A 20,000-nucleotide genomic window follows, 5' to 3' on the forward strand; every position below is an offset into this window, starting at 1 on the left:
TTTGGTTTTCAAAATCTATGCACGAGATTTAGGGCATATTGATAAGACTGAAGTCTGAAATCTGAATGTTGAAATATGAAAATTAAGTGCTGAAAGTATTAAGTTGCTAAATTGGTTAAGTTATATCTGTTTGATAACTAACTGAATCATATTGCTGAATTGAAATATCGCAGAAATATTATGCTTTTATCTTTTAAAAAATTGCCTTTATTTGTGTATTTAGAAAGAAAGAAAAGTGCATATGTGCATGTTTAAGAGAGGAGAGAAAATAATGAAACACTTTAGATGTAGTGTTTAAGTATGTATATTTGTATATATGTGGGAGGAGGATTGGGTTGAAAGATAAGGTGGGAGGAATTAGTATAAGTAATGCATATATGTGTGAACAGAAAGAGAACATATATGTATTTTGTGAGAGAGTATTCACACAAAGAGAACATGTATGTATTTTGTGAGAGAGTATGTGTGAGAGTTATATTATGTGTAGTCAACTCAAAAAATTCAGTGAAAAATTCTCACTTAAAAGTTTATACACTAATTAAGCAGTACTTAATACATTACATATTAAGTAGTAAAATATTTCTGTTACCAAACATCCTGAATTCAAAAAGTTCTCAATGAATTAATTTTCAGCATTAAATAGAGTTATAAACAAGCCCTTAGTAATGCTAAGTACTAACCTAAAGTAAATTCATCGTTCTAACTTCCAATTAATGGGGCATAATTTACCAGTCAAAAGTGATCGAAATTCAGACGTGAGATTCCTCCCATTACCACTTAGTAACACCAAAATCCAAGAAGAAAAAACATCTCATTCGAGGATATACTAAGCAACCATCACAGCAGAAAAAACAATCACAGCAGGAGCCATGATATTTTTTTTTTTTGTCAATTTCTGAGAGAACTTAGACTTTTAGCATATAAATCAAAATCCCCGAACAACCTTCAAAAGTCGGCAACTTTAGAAGGCGTCCAGGGGACTTATAAACTAACCTCCCAAACACCCCCATAGTCGATGTGGGATAGAACCTCCACAAGGACCCTGCTGCTAGAAAGTAAAGACCCTCCAAGTACCCCGTAACGGAGAGTTCTGTCTTTTTGTCAATTTCTGAGAGAACTCAGACTTTTAGCATATAAATCGAAATCCCCGAACAACCTTCAAAAGCCGGCAACTTTTGCAGGCGTCCAGGGGACTTATAAACTTTTAAAGGAGCCATGATATTGACCTCCTCCTTTTTCTTTAGGAAACAGGAAGAGTAAATTCCTGCCATTGAAGACTCAATTCGATTCTTGCTAGTTTTCATTTTGGGGAGGTTTATGTTCCATCCACTTGGTACTGAGAAGCTTTGTTCGTTATCAGGGCATATACATTCTTGGCCGCAGGAAGTGACAACAAAAAGTTGCCATTTTCTCTATCAGCTACTCTCCTTAGTGACTTCACCATTTTACTTGTAGTCCTGTAATGTATCCTACTTTGAAAATGTCACCACAATATATTCAGATTCTTATAATTTTAACCACATTAGCAATGCCTACCACGGCAAGAGGACGGATTTCCACAAGATGGTTAATATTCTGAAAATTTTGATATTCTTTTCCTATCAAGGGCATAGTCGTAACATGAACAAAACTACCATCATCCATGGAAACACTCCTTCCTCCAAATCTCTATTGGGCAATTTTCTGATGTCCATTATGTCGTGAAGTACATAATACTGAGAGCTTTAGTGGGAAAATAGTCTTCATATCCGTCTTCGTGGAACCAAGAGCTAATAATGCTCTGAGGTGAGCTTCTTGCGTTTTGCTTAGGCAACCTATCAACTAGCTTGAAACCATACTCAGAAGCTGCTGCAAGAATACATGGTTCATCAACTCTGCGAGGAAGATGACACAGAATTAAAGCAGGCCTTCTATCCTCTTCGTTCTCCTGGCTGGCTGCAATCAACTCCTTCGCTGTTTGAAACAAGGGTGATATAGCTTCACGGACATAGGTAACATCAGTGCCTATGATAACATCAAATCCCTTGCCATTCAGCTCCTTGACGCTTTCTATATCATCTTCATTTCCCCACTCCAGTCTTTTCGTTATTAACCTGCCAGAAGACGATGCTTTGAGATTTGAAGCAACATTTTGAGTCAACAATTCGAGTGCTTTTGCATCTCCATCAGTGGCAACCACGAGATCAGCAGATCCAGTGGCCAGCATTGAGCAGATTCCCCCACAGCCACACCCAAGTTCTAAGACCCTTTTTCCTGCAACAATTGTTGCATTTGCAGCAAGGACAGAAGCCATGAGCCTAGCTGATTCCCATAGCATCAGCCCAGTTGATTTGCAGGTATGTTGGTGCTCCCTGGAAAGCACTTTTATCTTGAACATGTGATCTCTTATAATGACCTCAATAATCTGTTACATTTCAAATTGACACATCTGATAACTGGAGCAACATACTACAGGCATGTGAAATTCAAATGTCCCAAGTTCATAAAACTTGGTGCACTAGTAGCAAAGGGAAAGCCAGAATAAACCTCAGAAAAAAATTTTTACCTCTTCGCTAGAAGATTCTATGCCAAACATTTCACAAGCCAATCCATCAGAGATGTCAACTTCCAGTCCATTTGTAGCAATTTTCGGGATAAGATCTTTGACCTGAGGTTTTACCTGCTCTGTTTCAACACAGCTTAAATTGTCATCATCATCCCCATTCATGCGAAATACAGCTTGGACCCAACGCCTGCGATCAAAATTGCAACAATTTAGCTGTGTATGCCAGCGTGCTACATCCTTGAATGAGCACCAACAGAAGAAAGGGGCCAAAGACAGTTCGCAGAACCATAGATGAGCAAACTTTCTAAACAGTGAACATTCGAAGTATTACAGCATTATTGTCAAAAGGACCCCTACATTGTCAAATTACACCAAATGCTACAAATAATTTAATTCAACAACAGCAACATTGTTGGCTTAAATTTTTTCCTAAGGAAAGGTTCCCGAGAAATGCTATGCTTACACACAACACTCCCTCTCCCGGAAAGGCATCCCTAAGCAGGACCCAAAGACATTTAACAATCTGGATATAAAGGTCAAATTTAATCGTCGAAAGCAATATCTCCTTAGTTCGGTCTTCTTTCCTCTCAAATGCTGGGTTTGCAATTTGCAGAGGACTAGTTTTGAACAGTATCTCTATGATGAACCAGAACAATAATTACTGAAAACATGAACAGCCATTTTGTGGCAAGTGTCAAGGAGAGCTAAAAAAACAGCTAACTGAGAGTGATAGCATACTACTGTGAATTACCAGTTCTGTAATATTGCAAAGGAGATATGCCTGATGTATATGGAGAGTTACAGGCTACTCGCACATCACTTTGAAAATAATATGTAAACCTCTTATCTTACTTTGTTCAGATAAAAGTTCATACAACCTGTATCGATAGTCACACAATGCTCATTCCAAATTTTGAGATCACTCAAACACTAGAGTGACAACTTTGCATTGCCGACTGAGAAATACAGATTTGATCTACTTCAATCAAAAGGTAAAATCATTTACCGGTTCATTACTATATCTCTTGATCGGTTTTCTACTTGTTTGCAGCATAATAGATGTTCTTCAGTATGAAATCCATTTTCGCTGAATAATTTTGTCAGATACTCGTCAGAGAAGTAGAAAGCCCTCTGGGAAAAAGTGGACACAGAGAAGCTTGATAAATAGAATTTCTGCAGTAAAGGCAAAGGCACATAATTCATATCAGCTAAACTTACAGTGCCATCACCCCTAGCATAGAAGTTCTCACTGATCTTCTGTTCTTTGCAAGAGAATCTTTCCTGTTCATGCAATGAGAAAGTCCGATGAGAAGTCTGGAGCAGCACCAGAACAATCATAGAAAAGTCGAACTCAATTCGCTAGATCCGGCTTAAGAAGGGATAGACTAGAGAGGCTGGTTTGGATTAAAATATTCAGGGGCCATAATTTTTCAATAAACCAACAGACACACACTAGAAGAGACAGAAAAAATAAAATAATGTCACCCAAAAAACTAGGTAAGAAGTTCCAAACATCTCCTTTCCTCGGATCGGAGTAAAAGATTTCTTGTTCATAGTGGATATCCATCAATCCACTCATCAAAGAAGTCAAATTTTGGGAACTCAAAATTGGAGTGAATATAGAAACTCTTTCATATGGAGACAAACATAAAAAGTTTCAACAAAAAACGAGACCATGTTTACCAGCATCTAGATAAAGACATAACTGATCTAAACAGAATTTTTGGGCACTTAAAATGAAGAAAAACATTCAAATATGAAAAATATGAGTACTGTAACCTGCATAAAGCAGAAACAAACCTGAGCAAGGTCACCCGTTGCATAGTCACGAAACAACACGCAACCACTTGGCTGACAAGAAATACAAGCCATAGAGTCACTTCAAAGAAATCGTACTTATGTGACCACAATTTTATGTCAAATAGGAAGTAATACTTTCCCACCTTGAGAACTTTTCTGATATTTTGTAATACTATGGACATCTTTTCCGGGGAGACTGCAGATAATACAAATATCTGTTTAAAATGTCAGGTAGCTCATTGAAGAACAAATAGGCTAGCTTATCAAGAATATCATAAATGAAATCCAAGAAATGAACTAGATTAGTTATGTACGATATTAAATACTAAGAAATTTCAAAATAGAACACCATTCCGGTACCATGGTAACAGCATCAACTGAAGATGGAGGAATCTGTTCACTCAGGTCATCAACAGTTAGGTCACACACAAAAGCATTTATTTGGCCCTCATTGAACTCCTTATGCTTCTGCATTATCGTATGACAGCAAATTACAATTGGTTTATTGGTGGTTAAATAAGATACCAGATATTAATCACCCTAAAAATGCATAAGGTGCAAGTCAAGATTGATCGAGATCATGGGCTGACTATTAATCCATTTTTAGAAGGCTAAGATTCATTAAAAGTAATTCCTTATGCACACACAGATTATAGTGCCGAATGGACACCATGCCCCTATATGAAAAAGTTGTTATGCTATTTTTTAAAGGTGCTTCAGGTAAGTGGTAACATTAAATGTGCAATAATACCAGACGTCCATGTTCTTGTGCAAAATAGAGATCAGGGATCTCCAATTCTAACAAGCCTCAAGACCCAACTGTACAAATATGAAGTACAAGTGCTAACTTGGACAGTCTAGACAAGTGCACACAAATTTTACAAAATTAATGGAGATCAACTTCCAGTTGGAGAATAGCTGCAAATATATGTTTCAAATGAAGCTTATAAACTTCTTTCATTTAACTGAATTTCATATTAGAATTTTGTGGAATACAAGGCTAGGAGAGTCAAGCACATTTCTTTGAACTGAAGGTGGCAAAATTTGGACCCTGGATTGTGCTAAAATTTGGTTGATCCAAATTTTTGCATATCAGCTCCAATGGGACGCGCAGCCCCAGATGATCTTCATTCAGATGGGAAATGAAGCCCCATCTGATCTGCATGTGGCATCATCCAAGCTGACGTGTCCAAAGTTGATGGGGCCAAATTTTTGTAGAGCTCACACCAGAATAGCGCATCCTTATATTATATTCGTCAACTAAGTAATTCTCAATCAGTTGATCAAACTGTTTTATCATAAAGTAAGCTAATTCTAATCTATTTTCACCAGAACTAATTACTCTATTGTGGGTTTTAGATGCATCCATACCAGTACTCCTCCAGAAATACTGGTAGAGATGCAAATATATTACCAAGAATACTGCTCTTCTCTTATATTCATTTTTTTCATGCATATGCTTTATTATAGTTAGCAAGATTGGATCATTTACAGAAGTTTTTCTCTGAACATGTATATTGAGGCAGCAAAGCTGAATTTGTGGGATTTATCTTGATCCGTACTTGACCACAAAGACCTATCACTATGTTTTGACTAATATCGAGTATGATTGAACAAATGAAGGAAAGAAGAAGAGAAGTTTTCTTTAATGCATTTAGCCTTCACAGACACTACTAATCATAGTAGAGATGCAACAGAAATATACAAACAATACGTGAAAAAAGGGTTCCACAGATAAAGTAATTTGTTCCCAGGAAAATGGGATAAAAATTGGCTTAGATATAAAATACGATTGATTGACTTTGTTTTGGATAACATAGGTTAAAGAATGTGCTTAAATGGTTTAGTCTAGTATTCAATAAACTTGACAATAGTGTGGAGTAATATACGTTTTTGAAACTTTTAAACAAACCCATAAGATTTGGAATCTTCAACAATTAAGCAACATTATACCATGTGATGGGTGTAGATCTTGGGGAACTACAAATTTAAATGGGTATATGTGATACTACAAATTTAAAGGGTATATGTGACACCTGCAGACTTGGCATTGCGAAGTGGAAATATCCACCAGACAAGTGTCCAGAAAACATGGAGTGCCTAAGTTTTTGCAATGGGACCCCTATTTGTGGAAACCTGTCTAGCGGAAAAGTACACACTGCATTGCAGAGGTACAGGTAAGAATTACCTATTTGTGACCTACAGAACACAGCAATGCTGACCTATACAACACATACCTGCCCTGGTCTACTTCAATGTTAAAATCCTACCTTAAAGCCACATATTGGCACTCGATTCAATGTTGAACCCTGGAGCAATACTAATCACAAACACTAACCCTTTCCATCAAATTAACATTCTTAGTAACTGCAGTTTTATTGGACTACATCCCAACTCTATAGCTCTGTTGGTCCCCAGCTAATGTTCTAAATATATTCTTTCTAAACATGGTTCATACAGAACATTTGCTAGTGTGAGTTGTCTTCAAAAGGGTTATCTTTAAATCAACTCTCCCCAAGCACAGAGTGACAAATTTTTTCTGTAAAATTATACTTCCTCGACTAGAGCTTTCACAAGATGGACATTGATCGAGAAGAAAAGCATAAATAGCTAACTGCATTGGGTATTGGAGCTAATCGAATAGATGGTTCACCTTTCTCCATCACTTTGACTTTATGTTTGTTACTTGTTATTATTGGAATGGGACCCCTTTGTCATTCAGAAACATTTCCGAGCAGGATATTTTTTTCTTTCCACAAACAGAGTATCCTTAAACTTATTCTGAAGTATTACTTGATGCAACAACCTTAGCATTCATCTCATTTCCATTTGTGTTTGCTTTTTTCTTTTTTCCTTGTTTAGCCCAGGTATATAGTTCTTCTACTCCCAGGGAAGCAAATAGTGGGTCAGTACTAAAGCGCCTTAGTATTTTAGCAAAATGGACCAAGTTGGAGGAAGTCTACCAAATAAGTTATGAAAATTCCATATGTACACTAACCCCTTACATTCAAAATGCCTAAAATGATCATTAGCTGATTTTTCATCGAGTTATGATGAACTTATTAAAGTTTGAAGCATTAGAGGATTCTAAGCCAACACTATCAAACAATGCCATCTTTAGCCTGTAAAGAAGCTGACAATTTTTTCCACTGATAGTGTTTTAACAGACAACAAAATGTTTATACCACTTTTACTACTACTTCTTAGTATTATCATGAAATCAACTGAAAAAGCATGCAAAACTTTAATAGATGGCATTATTCATTGCTTATTCAAGTTTTCAAGATTAACATCCCGATATGCAGGGGAGCCCAATGCAAAACCCACTAAATCAGTCAGATCCAGACCCTGTAAGACAGACAAAACCCAATAGACAACAAAAATACAATTATATTTCATACATTGCAGATAAAAACAGCAAGACTGACCTTGACCAAGTTCACAGCACGTGGTGAAAAATCACAGGCATGGATAAATATATCTGGATATCTTGCAACCAAAGGAAAGATAGTGTTCCCCACCCCACAGCCAACCTTGTGTAAAGAGAAAGTCATTATCATTACAATTCTCCACAAATTAAAAAAAGATTCTTGAATACATGATGTGAATATCTTTGTGAATACAATAGATGGCAAATAATTAAGGAAGTGCAGAGAGGATAATCAGAGTCTAGCTTTCACACATCACGAATGTATCAAAAGCAGAAATTTTGTCAAGTGGCACAGAGCAAATGCCATGTCTGTTTGAAAAAAATCTCTCTAGAATCATTGAATCATGTTTCCTTTCAAGAACAAAGCAAAAAGGAAGACAATTAACGATTTTCAATTGCATTCTTTTTCAGGGTATAAAATGGCTTCACTACAAGTTTTCATGCTACATGTACTAGGATAAAACTTTCGCGGCAGAAAATTTTCGGGCAAAGGAAAAAAAATTTTCAAACTTCTTAGTTTTCAAATGCAGAAGGATTGGAGAACCAATCCTTTATCTTGCACAAGAAAATTCACGAAGAGTATAAGATAGGCATATAAACTAACCATCAACACATTCCTAGTGTCCATAACTAGCAGCAATTTCACATTTCAGTATCATTACATTGGCATCCATTCAGAAGGTATCAATATGATTCAGTGCAGATGTGTGTCAAAATCTTTCCTCTTTCTAGCATAATTTTTTATCCCTGTAAGAACAAGGAAAATATTCCAACAATTTTTTTTGGCAGCAGCACATGACCAAAATGAGAAATATGTGTAAAATTTCAGTAGAAAAATCCAAGAATTCAAATACATGAAAGAGTAAGCATAGTCAACAGTGAGCAATTCAAATACACTAGCATAGAATAGATTAGATTGAGGAAAAGTTCAATTATTTTCACTGCTACAAGGAGATTGAGGAAAACCATGGAATGGACTAGCATGAAGATGCCGAACTACTAAGTTTTTCTTCAGAATAGGGACTGAGATTACCTCCAGAATGACTTTTCTTCCAGCACCCTGAAGAAATTGAGCGAATTTTGTTATATTTGTCAAATAGGCAAGCAAAAAATAGTACAAACTACTTTTACACGTTGAAATGAAGCCAAAAAAGGAAGATGTACTCACAGAAAAGTAATGTCCCCATTCCTTGTCCAAGTAATGCCGGTCCTTAAAGAACTGAGGCACAAAAATAAGTTACAAGGAAATAAAAAAGAAAGAACATGGCATGACAGAAATCTCATAAAAGCAGTTGTAAACTACTACTTCTCAAGGAAGAAATTAAGTATCAGTGGCAGTAAAACAAAAAGTCACGACAGGGTGAAGAAAAACGATAAAGCTTGTCCATAGCATGCACCGAAGTGATATTATCAAGTAATAAATAGTTAGCAGTAAGAAAAAGCCAAAAGAGAATGAGCAGGTTAAGAAAGAGCAGGTAGGAAACTGACTTTATCTTGATGGCGTTTGTAGAATATATCCCAGTACTTCTTTGCATCTCTTTCATACTTCTCTGCACGGATTAAATCATTGGAAACAAAAAAGTTAACCAATTTTATGGAAAACAGTATGATAGAGCCATCAAAAGATACTGAGACAGAAGCAGGTAAACCAACCAACCTCTCCAGAATGGGGAAATTTCACCATTTGAGCTACCGTATATTTGAATCTGTGGCTGCGCCTGTTGTGGCACCTGTGTCGTAGCTGGTTGGCAGGACTCCATTTTCACCCTCCTCTAAAAGAACAGACATAAAACCCAAGAATAATGGTTAGCCACCATGACGGATTGTGAATCTTATTCAAAAAACAAGAAAATTGAATAGGTGTAAATGAGTTCACTTAATAAAGGGTGCTGCCAAAACTGGTCGGATTGGGACACTATCTGATTACCAGTTTGACAGCCTACTGTTCATGTAATACCATGTCAGCTTGTCTCCCAAATCCAATAGCATTTGCCTAGTTTAAAGATCGCCCAAATGGAAAATTTTGGAAATTTTCCGGAGAGAATTTCGAGAGATTGATAAAACTTACTGGCTTAATTCCGTAGGCTCCTCGGGGGTATTCTGCAGATTCTCCCTTCTTCTCTAGGTAATTTTTGAAAGAGTGATGGAAAGAAGGGGTTTTCTAACCTCTAAAACAGGGGTCTGGGGCTGCTTGTGCATGTCGGGGAAATAGAGCGGTAGACGAAGGCGTGCTAATTTAAAGCAACACCTTTTATGAAATGAAAACAAGTCCGCCTTGAAAGCGCTGTTGTTTATTCGGTAATATCCCACGCGCTTTCATGGTGGGGGCATTGTTTCTAGCAAGTTAGGACCTCTTTGCAATAGCTGTGCTTTATTATAGCCAGATTGCCCCTGTTCTTTTGATCTCTTTGCAATCAGAACCTCTAAAATACTTTTACCACAAGTTCAAGTTTAGCTTTTGTATTCTAAAAACAATTTGGTCCTGTTTGATAATTGAATTCAATATTTAAATTTAATATATTCAAATCTTAACATGTTTAGACATGTTTAATAATAAAAATTAGAATATCTAAATTAATTAAGTGACACTGAATTTTTTAGAGAATCCAGACAAAACTTGATTTAAAATAAGTAATATGTTATTTACTTATCATTTAATATTATATACACTTAAATACATCAGATTTAGTACTTAACAATTCAATAATTTAATAGATTCAAAATTCATATTTCAGTTTTCAAATTTCAATTTTATTAAATGCACCCTTAAACACCAAAGGTAGAGAGTTCAACATATTTTTCATAAACTTAGAAATAAATTAAGAACAGAAATATATTCTAAAACTTAAATCTCAAGATAAGAATTTGAAAACTACTCATGCAAATATTATTCCAAAAACAAAAGTAAATATTTTTTTAAAACTAAACTTTTCCTTGCAAAACCCTCGTGAAAAGATATTTTGTGATAAATAATTTGCTATCTATAATCTCAACACGTTTTTATGATTTAGCTATATATATATATATATATATACAAGTTACAACATGGTCAATGATTGTTTTGCATTGATAGCTTAAATTTCCTGCTAGTGATTAATATTTCTAAACATTTTACAAATTTCTAGTGGTTAGTATTTTACTTAGCTGCTGCCTATTTAGTTAATTGCTAAAACTAAGTGATACATTTTCATAATATCAAGAAAAAAAAATAAGGGGCTATCTCGGCAATTCTCTCAAAAAATAAATAAGCCCAAAGCTGTTAACGTTTCTTTACCGGTCACCAACGGTGGTGCGTCGTTACACACAGCCACACAGTAGCAGATCTCTGAGTGTTCACCAACGGTAGTTGTTTGTTCCCACCTGAAAAAAAAAAAATCAGATCGAAACCCTAATCAAGCTCAAATTGAATCCAATTTAGGAGTTCTCTTAATTAATTTCGACAATGACGTCGTCTGAAGTTCAATCAGACGACAACTCATCACCGGTCGCTAGTCTTCTCCCGCTGGCCTCCGCCTCGCAGCAGCCTTACGTCTCTGAACTCCTCTCTTTCACCCTCGACCGCCTCCACAAGGTACCTAGAGCTAACTCCGTGATTAATTCAATCTTTTGTACTAGAAATTGCAATGTGATCATAATTTTCTTCTTATAATTTGTAGGAGCCGGAGCTATTGAGAGTAGATGCGGAGAGGATACGGAGGCAGATGCAAGAGGTGGCGGTGGGGAACTACCGTGCTTTCATTTCTTCTGCTGATGCCTTGCTTTCTATTAAAGAGGAAGTTTCCTCGATCGATAAACACCTCGAGTCTTTGGTAAATTTACTTTTCTTTTTTATGTTTAAATTTTGTAATTTTCTTGTGCAATTTGGAGTAATTTTGTGCGATTGATTTTTCTTTGCTGGTTTTTTTTATGTCTATGGCTAAAGATTAGATTGTTTAGTGGTAAGTTAAAAAAAAATGTGATCTTTCAATTTGGTACGTGTTAGAGTCTCAACCTGCAGATGAAATGTGATGGGGTCTGAGTAACTCCTGGTGGTTGATGATGGTATGGTAGTAATGCAGAATGTGCAGGGTCGGTTTTTGAAGGTAATAGCTTAAATATGGGGTTCATTCGATCAAGTTGCATATACCACTCAAATGTGCTTCAGTGGACACACTTGACCTACGGTAAGAATCAGCATCCAGAAAGAATTTGTACGTCTTTATTGGAAGACGCCTAAGAAGAAAAGTAGAATAGCGAAATTAGGAAGAGGGCAATACTGTTACTTTCACGAAATATTTGAATATCAATCAAACTAAAATCAGGTTGGAAAACTAATGTTTAATTTCTAGGATGTTACTTCTCAGCATTGTAAATAGCAGAAGACTACAGATGTTAAATTTGAAAATTCAACAGTTTAAGAATTAGGCCAATGGTTTTCGTGGTCCTGGTTTAGTTTATTGCACTTTAGTCCTATTTCTTGATTACCTCCAAAGAATAATGTACATCCAACATCTCCATTTCTAGGCAACAGTTTATGGGTTTCTTTTGTCTTCTTGAGCTAATGAGATGTGATGTAGAGATTGGAAAGCTAAAAGAAAGTTGGAAACTGACTGACCGATAGTTAGTTGACAATAACTTAATTAGCACAAGTGTACTGCCCCAGATATGTCTGTTTCCAGTCTCCAGTGGTTAAAGTTGATTCTACGTTACAAAATCTACTAAAAAGTATTTAAACAAAACTAGGAAGAAGAGAAAGTTCATAACTTGCTCTTAGTTGCACAAGATACAAGCCTCTTTAAAGTGCCTTTCTTTAAAAACTTAGTCATTTAAATGCACCTTCCTCTTAGCCTAGGCATGGAAGACATGGAACTCTGATGAATACGGCTAAGATGATGAAGTCAATTTCTTGTAATTTGGCATCTTAATCAAGCTTAGGAATGACTAATTATATTCTTTACCTTTTCTTTTATATATGCTTTGGGGACAAGCTTATATTGATGTTGGTCTAAACTTGAACTACAGTGGTTCACTTGTCGTTAGTTACTCTTAGTCATCCTGAAATCATATTCTTTCTCCCCTGACATGGTTCTCATTTCAAGATATTTGTGTTGCGAACTCATTTTGTCGTACATGTGCTTATGTAGGACTTGCAGTCAAAAATATGCATTGTATGTAACGACAACTAGATAATTCTGAGCTGCATGCTTATGTAGCATTTGGAAATTTTAAAATATATGTGATTTATCTTAAGCATTTGAACATTGAAAGAGTCAATGTGACTAGACACCACTAGACATCAACATTATACATGAGTAGTAAGTTGATAAGATTGTTATAGGAATTTAAATGAAAATGAGGATAATTATTTCATGAAAGCTGCTATGTATATAGTGTTAAAAAACATCAGTATCTTTCCTTCGGGTCTGTCCTTGAATGAATTCTGATCCAGAAATATGTCCACATAAACTCTTTCATACTTCAGGGTGTGCAATTACATAAGTAGGTTTTGTGGCCAATGAAATAAAATGACAAATTTTGAATGTGTTTTCCAATTATGTAAGCTTTTTAGTTGTTATGCCAAAACTCAGTTGTAGACAGCATTTGGAGATCATTCTCCTTGCTGAGTTGCGTTGATGATGAAGTTATATTAGTTCATATGTTTCTCTTGTTTGGCAGATATCTGAAATCCCAAAGTTATCGTCTGGTTGCTCTGAGTTCGTTGACTCTGCAGAACAAATATTGGAGAAGAGGAAGATGAACCAAACTCTTCTGGCAAACCATAGTACTTTGCTTGACTTGCTTGAAATTCCTCAGCTGATGGACACGTATGTCTCTGACCATGTTTTAAACTAATGCAATACATTCAATTAATGGTCTCTGTTCGGAACGATGGATAGATAAAGCTAGTTGTACCCTTTATGCCTTTGCTTTTCCAGTAAGTTTGTCATGTCTTTAATCTTGATCTCAGAATGGGGAAATTTAGATGATGATATGAATACTGTGGGATACACTTAATGCAATTTCTCAGTGTTTATTGTTTCTGTAGCATTATCCTGGTTGTCTGGTAGTTGGATCTTTTCTTTGGATGACTATCACCATTCTTCTTGCTGGAGTAAATTAGCATGACTTTCCTCTGAATATTCTTTGGTTCCATGGACCTTCCCTCTAGTTTTGATAGACAAATCCTTTACTCAATTCTGGTCACGGTACTCTCTTCTGTCATGAATGTCCCATTGTACCACCACTGAACTTGAAGCTGTTGTTGAATGAATTCTATTTGCAATACTGGTATAACTTCATGATGTTTATGTTACCATGTGCACAACTTGTGTACCTTCTCCAAACTGTTTATTGCTGCTACCTATGCTTGAGGATTGAAGAGAACTAAGCACCTGCTGTTGAAACTTTGACACTGCATAAAACTGTCTTTACTACATTTGTTATTTGTGAGATAGAACTTCCAGAAATAGTTTAGGTATCCAGTACTTCTTCTATCTTATACATGAGAAAGAGGTAAAATGTTGGTAACTTATCATCATTACTTGAGCTGACAATAGCAGCTTTGGTCATAAATCTTACCTATGTAGATTATAATTTTTGTACTCTGTGTGGGTTTTTTTTTTTAATTTGTTTTCTTTAGGATATGGGTAGTGAAGGGAGTTTGTTTGTACCTACATATGATACCTGTTTAGTGTGTGTTTTATTTTGCTGTTATTCTTACTCTTTATAGCTTAATTCTAGATTTATAAGAAGCTTTTGATTATTTCTAGATGTGTACGGAATGGCAACTATGATGAAGCTCTGGATTTAGAAGCATATGTTGCTAAGCTATCGACAATGCATCCAAAGTAAGTTACTTTCTTTCTTCATGGTTTAAACCACCAATTTCATTTGTCAAATTTATTGAGGCTTGTTGTGAGGCAGTTGTTTCTTTCTTTTTGCCCCTTGAAAATAGATTACCAGTTATTCAGGCACTTGCTGCTGAAGTTCGGCAGACCACACAGTCTCTTCTTTCTCAACTCCTCCAAAAACTTAGATCAAACATTCAGGTGCTTTGCCAAAGCCTAACTTGTAGGTTATACTGTTCATGTGATGCAAAGTGATTTGTGATAGAATATTGATGCTAAGAATTCATCAGTTGTTCATTTTCTCTTGCAGTTACCAGAGTGTCTCCGTATCATTGGATACTTACGACGAATAGGAGTATTCAGCGAGTATGAAATGCGCCTACAGGTAGCTTTGTTAAGCTTAATATATAGGTTCTAGCATAGTTTCATATCAGCCTTATGCTTTCTCTACATTCTGTTCTATTTTCTTCTTCTTAAGCTTAGATTGATCAAGATCTCATGTCTTTGTGATGTTACAGTTTCTCAGATGTCGTGAGACATGGCTTGCTGGAATTCTTGATGACTTAGACCAGAGAAATGCTTATGAATATTTAAAAGGGATGATAAGCTGTCATAGGACACATCTTTTTGATGTTGTTAACCAATACCGAGCCATCTTCGCTGATGATACATCAGGAAGTGAAGAAAACTATGATGGTGGACTTCTCTTTAGTTGGGCCATGCATCAAATATCCTTACACCTTAAAACTCTTAAGATCATGCTACCAAAGATAACTGAAGGAGGATCTTTGTCCAACATTTTGGAACAATGCATGGTCAGTAACATCATTGCCTTCTGTTTCAAAATTGCAAGTGCATGTCACATGCATTTTTCTGAAATCCCAACCACAATGCTATGTTCTACTTTCTTCTTCTCTTATGGTTTAATTGTACTTTACTGCTTAAGATTGTTTGAAAAGTTCAGTTCGTGTAGCAAACTGCAAACTAGTAAGAGCATGCCAAGGTCTGGTTTAACAGTGACTTTTATCACTTGATTTCTTTTGGCATTTGATCTTTTATAACTTATACCAACATAATAACAGAGCACTTCTAAATCAAATGATGATTGTATTTCCTAGTGACTTTTAGAAATAGATATTGAACCAATGCTACAACCTAGAAGAAGTCTTTAAACCTTCATGATTCCTTTTGTGATTGTGTGGTCTGAAGAAGCATTTCCCTGACTACCATGTTTGATGCCATAAAAATTCAAGATCACTTTATTGTTTCGATTTTAGTTTCTAGATCTTTGACTCTTCTCATCTAAAAGGAGATTCCAGTCTGTAGGATGTATTCTTAGAAGACATCATATTGGGTTAACTTCCTTGCTCTAAAGTTATGCATGTCTATAATTGGACTTCCATAATCAAAGGTTGACCTTTTTACTTGTGGTTCTTGTTATCTTAGGTATTATATGCCTCTCTTAGTTTTTGCAACCTAATAGCTCAAGAAGAAAGGCAGTTAACCAAATATAAGGGCTTCGCTCTTTCAGTGCCATTCTGTACCGTATCAGTGGAATATGTAGTGATGGAATGTATGTGGTTTTATTATTGCTATTAACTGCTATGGTTAAAGATAGTAAAAAAAAAAAATGAAATGTGCTTTAACTTGCAATTGGCTACAATTTAAAATGGAAGTGTAAAAAATGTGGTATGACTTGCGGATGCTGACTCATGGCACCATTTCTTTTTCACTGTGTTTTCACTTCTTCTATGGGTTTGCCCTATAAATGTAAGCAAGGTGATTTCCTGCTTCAGATTATTTTCATTTTGAACTCTTTGTGGCATTTAGCTTGGTGATGATGTTCTATTTATTTCTGTCTTGCAGTATGGTGCCATGGGATTGGGCTGGGTTGGATTGGATTTTCGAGGCTTACTTCCTCCACTCTTTGAAGAGTAATATAACGTTTCTTCTGTATTTTTTTTAAATCATGTAGACATTGAAGCAACCTGTGAATGTGACTGCCTTTATTCTGGTCAATTGAACAGGGCAGTTCTCAATTTATTCTCCAAGAATATGAATACAGCAGTTCAGAATTTTCAGGTAGTTTAGAAGCCTTGCTTTTTGGTTTTGATGTTGTTGCAAGTTTTCTTCTCTTAGCTAAAGATTGGGTTTCAGTTTCTCTTCTTACTGAAGTGCCTCCTCAACATTCTATGTATTATTTTTGCCATCTGATTTGCGATTTTCCATATTCTTCCAGCTAGTACTTGATGCTCATCGCTGGGTCCCGCTACCAGCTGTTGGCTTTCCTTCCAGTACATTTGGTGAAGAAAGTCAGGAAGATGTTAATCCTCCTCCAAATTTAATGGAGCATCCACCTCTTGCTGTTTTTGTGAATGGTACTAAGCAGTTAATCTTTAAAAATATATATCTTTGTCCGACATGCCTCCACAACTTTTGGTTTGTCAAATCTAGTCTCGTTTTGTATGTAGAGCGTAATGTCTGCTGGTTGTGTTTTCATGTCTTATACGCATGCTATTAACTGTACTTGTCTTCTGAAAAAGTAAGAAGAGCAACAAATGCAATGCCTAATTTATTTTCTCTGTTCGTACTGACGTAAGGTAAATGCTTTGCCTCCAAGTTACTGTTGAGATAAACCAACTACTCCTAGAGTAGTTGGCCCCCAAGGGAGCCTTAAGGCTTTACTTGGGTGTAGGTCAAGCGATCAAATCTCTTGGCCTGCATTTTAAATCCACGATTTCCTGGAATAATTTCGCCGACAGGTGCGTGTGCACCCATCTGGACCAGTGGTGGTTAGTCCCCCCGGGTTCCCCTCTTGATCCCTTTAGGTCCCCCCGCCCCCAGTATAGAGTATGAGTAGGTATACCTTAGAATCTATCGTGTCCAGCAAAAAAAAAAGTTTTACTGTTGAGATAAACATGATTTTTATTTTAAAAACATTTTTGCATATCCTGATACCCAAAATGTATGAACGTATTTCCCAAAGGTTTCTGTGACCACTAAGAACATTTAACTGGTTTATACCTCCCTGGATTACTGCTTTAATCCTTTCTCTTTTGCATGCTCCCTATTGACATTGCAGGTGTATCTGCAGCAATGAATGAATTGCGTCCCTGTGCTCCATTGAGTTTGAAGCGCATTCTTGCACAGGAATTAGTGAAGGGGTTGCAGGGTGTCTCTGATTCTCTATTGAGATACAACACAACCAGGATGCTCAGAGATAATGAGTCTATACTTTTCCTTGCACTCTGTAGAGCGTTTCTTGAGGTGAAATCTAAGGAATTTTGTCCTGACGGTTGCCTGCAATTGTTAATCCATGCAAACAACAGCTTAAGTTGTCCTTTGGTATTTCCTTTCAGGTAGTTTTTCCACATTGTGCCATGTGCTTTGGCCGTTGTTACCCTGGTGGAGCCTCTTTGATCACAGATGCCAAGAATTTATTTGATGGAATAACCCGCCTAGTAATAAACTCTCCATCAAGAGAACTTCCAAGATCTGTTCCAAGTGTAGAGGGAAAGAATATATCTGAAAATGGAAATCTGCCTTCCTTGGAGAATGGAGTAGTGTCTAGTATTGAGCGGACTGCAAGTGCAAACCTAGAGGAACAACAGAACAACCTCACGTCACAAGATGGGGAAAGGATCACCAGAAGATCAAGCATGTGAAGGGAGATAAGCTCACTCTAAAATAAATCCGGAAGTTCCCTGCCCTAATGCCAATAAGAATTTTGTATCTACAGTGGAGAAGGGCCATTAACATTTTTACCCTTCTATTCACTGGGGTGGTTGTGAAGAATCGTAATGATTTAGATGGATACCATCAATAGCGATTGGAGTAAATTGGTCATGTTCAGATCTTTACTGTGATAAAATTATTTTTGTACGCAGGTGTAAAGTCCTGAGGCATTGAGGCCGATGGTGATAGGAACACTTTGTTAAAAATTTCATGGTCATAGTGAACAAAAGGAATTTTGGTTCGTTGGTTTCTTCCTCCTCTACAAGTTGCATCATTTGCAGTGAAAACAAAGGCTGGCTTATCGCAATAAAATAGGTTATTATTGTTATTATTTATTGGCTGAAGAGAATTCTGACGTGTTACAGACGAGAAGATGCAGGGAAACTAACAAGCATCAGTTGAACAAGCCTCGAGGCCTTCAGCTGCTGCAGCCGGGAGATAGATTGGGAGGTCATCAGGATTTCAAGGCCCTTGACATGTCATTTGGCAAATAGGAATTGAAGAATGCTTTTCCATTGTTGATTACTCCGTGTGTTGTGCAGATGACAGAATTACTGTCCTTTGTCAGATTTGAATATACTGTCGGACTAGGGTTTTTTCTCACTTTTCCTAGCTAAGAGAGAGTTTTATACTTACCGTTTGTCTTAAAGTTCTTTAAAATGAGATTCCAGGAGTCACATTTGTAAGAGCTGTTTTATCTTTTTTGTCTCTTTCTAATAAGCATCGAGTATGGGCTTGCCTGATGTGAATTGATTCAAAGTACTTGTGTGACTTCCTTTCATGTCTTATCCAGTCACTTTTGATCATTTTTACAATTTTTTGGAGGAAAAAAAAAAGAAGAAAAGTACTAGTGCATTTGTTTCATATAAAGAAAGAAGAAAGAAAATACTAGAAGATGGAACAAAGATATGTAGCAGGAGGAGCTACTTGCACCGTCATCGTATTTTTAAATCTTTTAGAGACTGCCATAGCAACCACAAGATGTTATGCAGGATAGAAACTTGATTTCCTCCATGTGCAATTATGCACGAAGGCGTAACTTTTGGTCTCGAACATTTATCTCAAATAATTACATTCAAGAAAATTATCATACAAATATCGAGTGCTGACACCGTCTGTACATGGTAGTCAGGTGGATTCTAGTAACGCAGATTGGAAGACAACTGAGAACAAATCCACGAGCACAATACATCTGGAAAAGTCCATACATCCCATACATAAGTCCCAAGAACTCCCATCTAACTTATACTTCCACTAAGTATAGTACAAGGCGTGAAGTAACAGCAACAAAACAGAAAGGGATGAGCCGGGCAGAGCAAAAGATGATGATTTCGAGGAATAGAAGTAGTAGTAAGGGTAAGAGTAGTTGCGCTGTCCCACACCAGGAGGTACCTGAATAGACGGAACGTTTCCCCCGCCGCCTCCAAAATAATTGAAATGAGGTGGAGGAGCTGCATTACCCCATGAAATATAAGATGGTGGTGGAGGTGGAGGTGGAAGTGGAAGTGGAGGTGGAGGTGGAGGTGGCGAGGATTCAGGAGGCAATGGCTTTGGAAGCAATGAGGGTGGTGGTGCATGAAAGTAATAATTTTGTGGGGGCGAGTAGTGGTGCACTGGTGGTGTTGGCGGTGTCAGCAGAGGCCCAGGTGGGGAAGATGGTGGT

At 36.7% G+C, this 20,000-nt stretch overlaps 2 protein-coding genes across 7 annotated transcripts; one reads left to right on the forward strand and one right to left on the reverse strand.

Moving 5' to 3' along the window:
• Nucleotides 1–1,481: 1,481 nt before the first annotated feature.
• LOC140013695 (uncharacterized) lies at nucleotides 1,482–9,951 on the reverse strand. Of its 5 annotated transcripts, none has more exons than XM_072063442.1 (13): nucleotides 9,844–9,951; nucleotides 9,433–9,547; nucleotides 9,264–9,325; nucleotides 8,944–8,994; nucleotides 8,809–8,835; nucleotides 7,774–7,878; nucleotides 4,706–4,813; nucleotides 4,489–4,560; nucleotides 4,346–4,396; nucleotides 3,764–3,826; nucleotides 3,552–3,676; nucleotides 2,546–2,732; nucleotides 1,482–2,404 (listed from the first exon to the last, which is right to left on the reverse strand). In XM_072063442.1, the coding sequence occupies exons 2-13, from the start codon at nucleotides 9,533–9,535 to the stop codon at nucleotides 1,694–1,696; spliced, it is 1,665 nt and encodes a 554-aa protein (XP_071919543.1). In that variant the 5' UTR covers nucleotides 9,536–9,547; nucleotides 9,844–9,951; the 3' UTR covers nucleotides 1,482–1,693. The 5 variants fall into 5 exon arrangements, with proteins under 5 accessions (XP_071919543.1, XP_071919542.1, XP_071919545.1 ...); XM_072063441.1 differs by having other exon boundaries at nucleotides 9,733–9,873; XM_072063444.1 differs by lacking the exon at nucleotides 9,844–9,951 and adding an exon at nucleotides 9,703–9,805.
• Nucleotides 9,952–10,986: 1,035 nt separating this feature from the next.
• On the forward strand, nucleotides 10,987–19,080 carry LOC113706162 (conserved oligomeric Golgi complex subunit 8). 2 transcript variants are annotated; one of them, XR_011820726.1, is made up of 13 exons: nucleotides 10,987–11,346; nucleotides 11,432–11,584; nucleotides 13,431–13,579; nucleotides 14,525–14,602; nucleotides 14,710–14,803; nucleotides 14,913–14,987; nucleotides 15,121–15,417; nucleotides 16,469–16,536; nucleotides 16,630–16,684; nucleotides 16,842–16,980; nucleotides 17,685–17,869; nucleotides 17,962–18,575; nucleotides 18,703–19,080. XR_011820726.1 is itself a non-coding variant. In XM_072064105.1 (12 exons), the coding sequence occupies exons 1-12, from the start codon at nucleotides 11,218–11,220 to the stop codon at nucleotides 18,265–18,267; spliced, it is 1,728 nt and encodes a 575-aa protein (XP_071920206.1). In that variant the 5' UTR covers nucleotides 10,987–11,217; the 3' UTR covers nucleotides 18,268–19,080. The 2 variants fall into 2 exon arrangements, 1 of the variants encoding a protein (XP_071920206.1); XM_072064105.1 differs by having other exon boundaries at nucleotides 17,962–19,080.
• The last annotated feature ends 920 nt before the right edge of the window (nucleotides 19,081–20,000 follow it).

This window comes from Coffea arabica, chromosome 8c (assembly GCF_036785885.1).
Source record: "Coffea arabica cultivar ET-39 chromosome 8c, Coffea Arabica ET-39 HiFi, whole genome shotgun sequence".
Taxonomy (NCBI): domain Eukaryota; kingdom Viridiplantae; phylum Streptophyta; class Magnoliopsida; order Gentianales; family Rubiaceae; genus Coffea; species Coffea arabica.

Bases quoted from the DNA above. Each gene is read 5' to 3' on its own strand.
- LOC140013695 (XM_072063441.1), bottom strand. The intron at 8,995-9,263 runs GTCAGTTTCCTA...TTTGTGCCTCAG, and splicing joins ACAAACGCCATCAAGATAAA to TTCTTTAAGGACCGGCATTA. The intron at 4,397-4,488 runs GTGGGAAAGTAT...ATTTCTTGTCAG, and splicing joins ATATCAGAAAAGTTCTCAAG to CCAAGTGGTTGCGTGTTGTT.
- LOC113706162 (XM_072064105.1), top strand. From the start codon at position 11,218: ATGACGTCGTCTGAAGTTCAATCAGACGACAACTCATCACCGGTCGCT. The intron at 11,347-11,431 runs GTACCTAGAGCT...TATAATTTGTAG, and splicing joins CCCTCGACCGCCTCCACAAG to GAGCCGGAGCTATTGAGAGT. The intron at 16,537-16,629 runs GTAATATAACGT...TCAATTGAACAG, and splicing joins CTTCCTCCACTCTTTGAAGA to GGCAGTTCTCAATTTATTCT.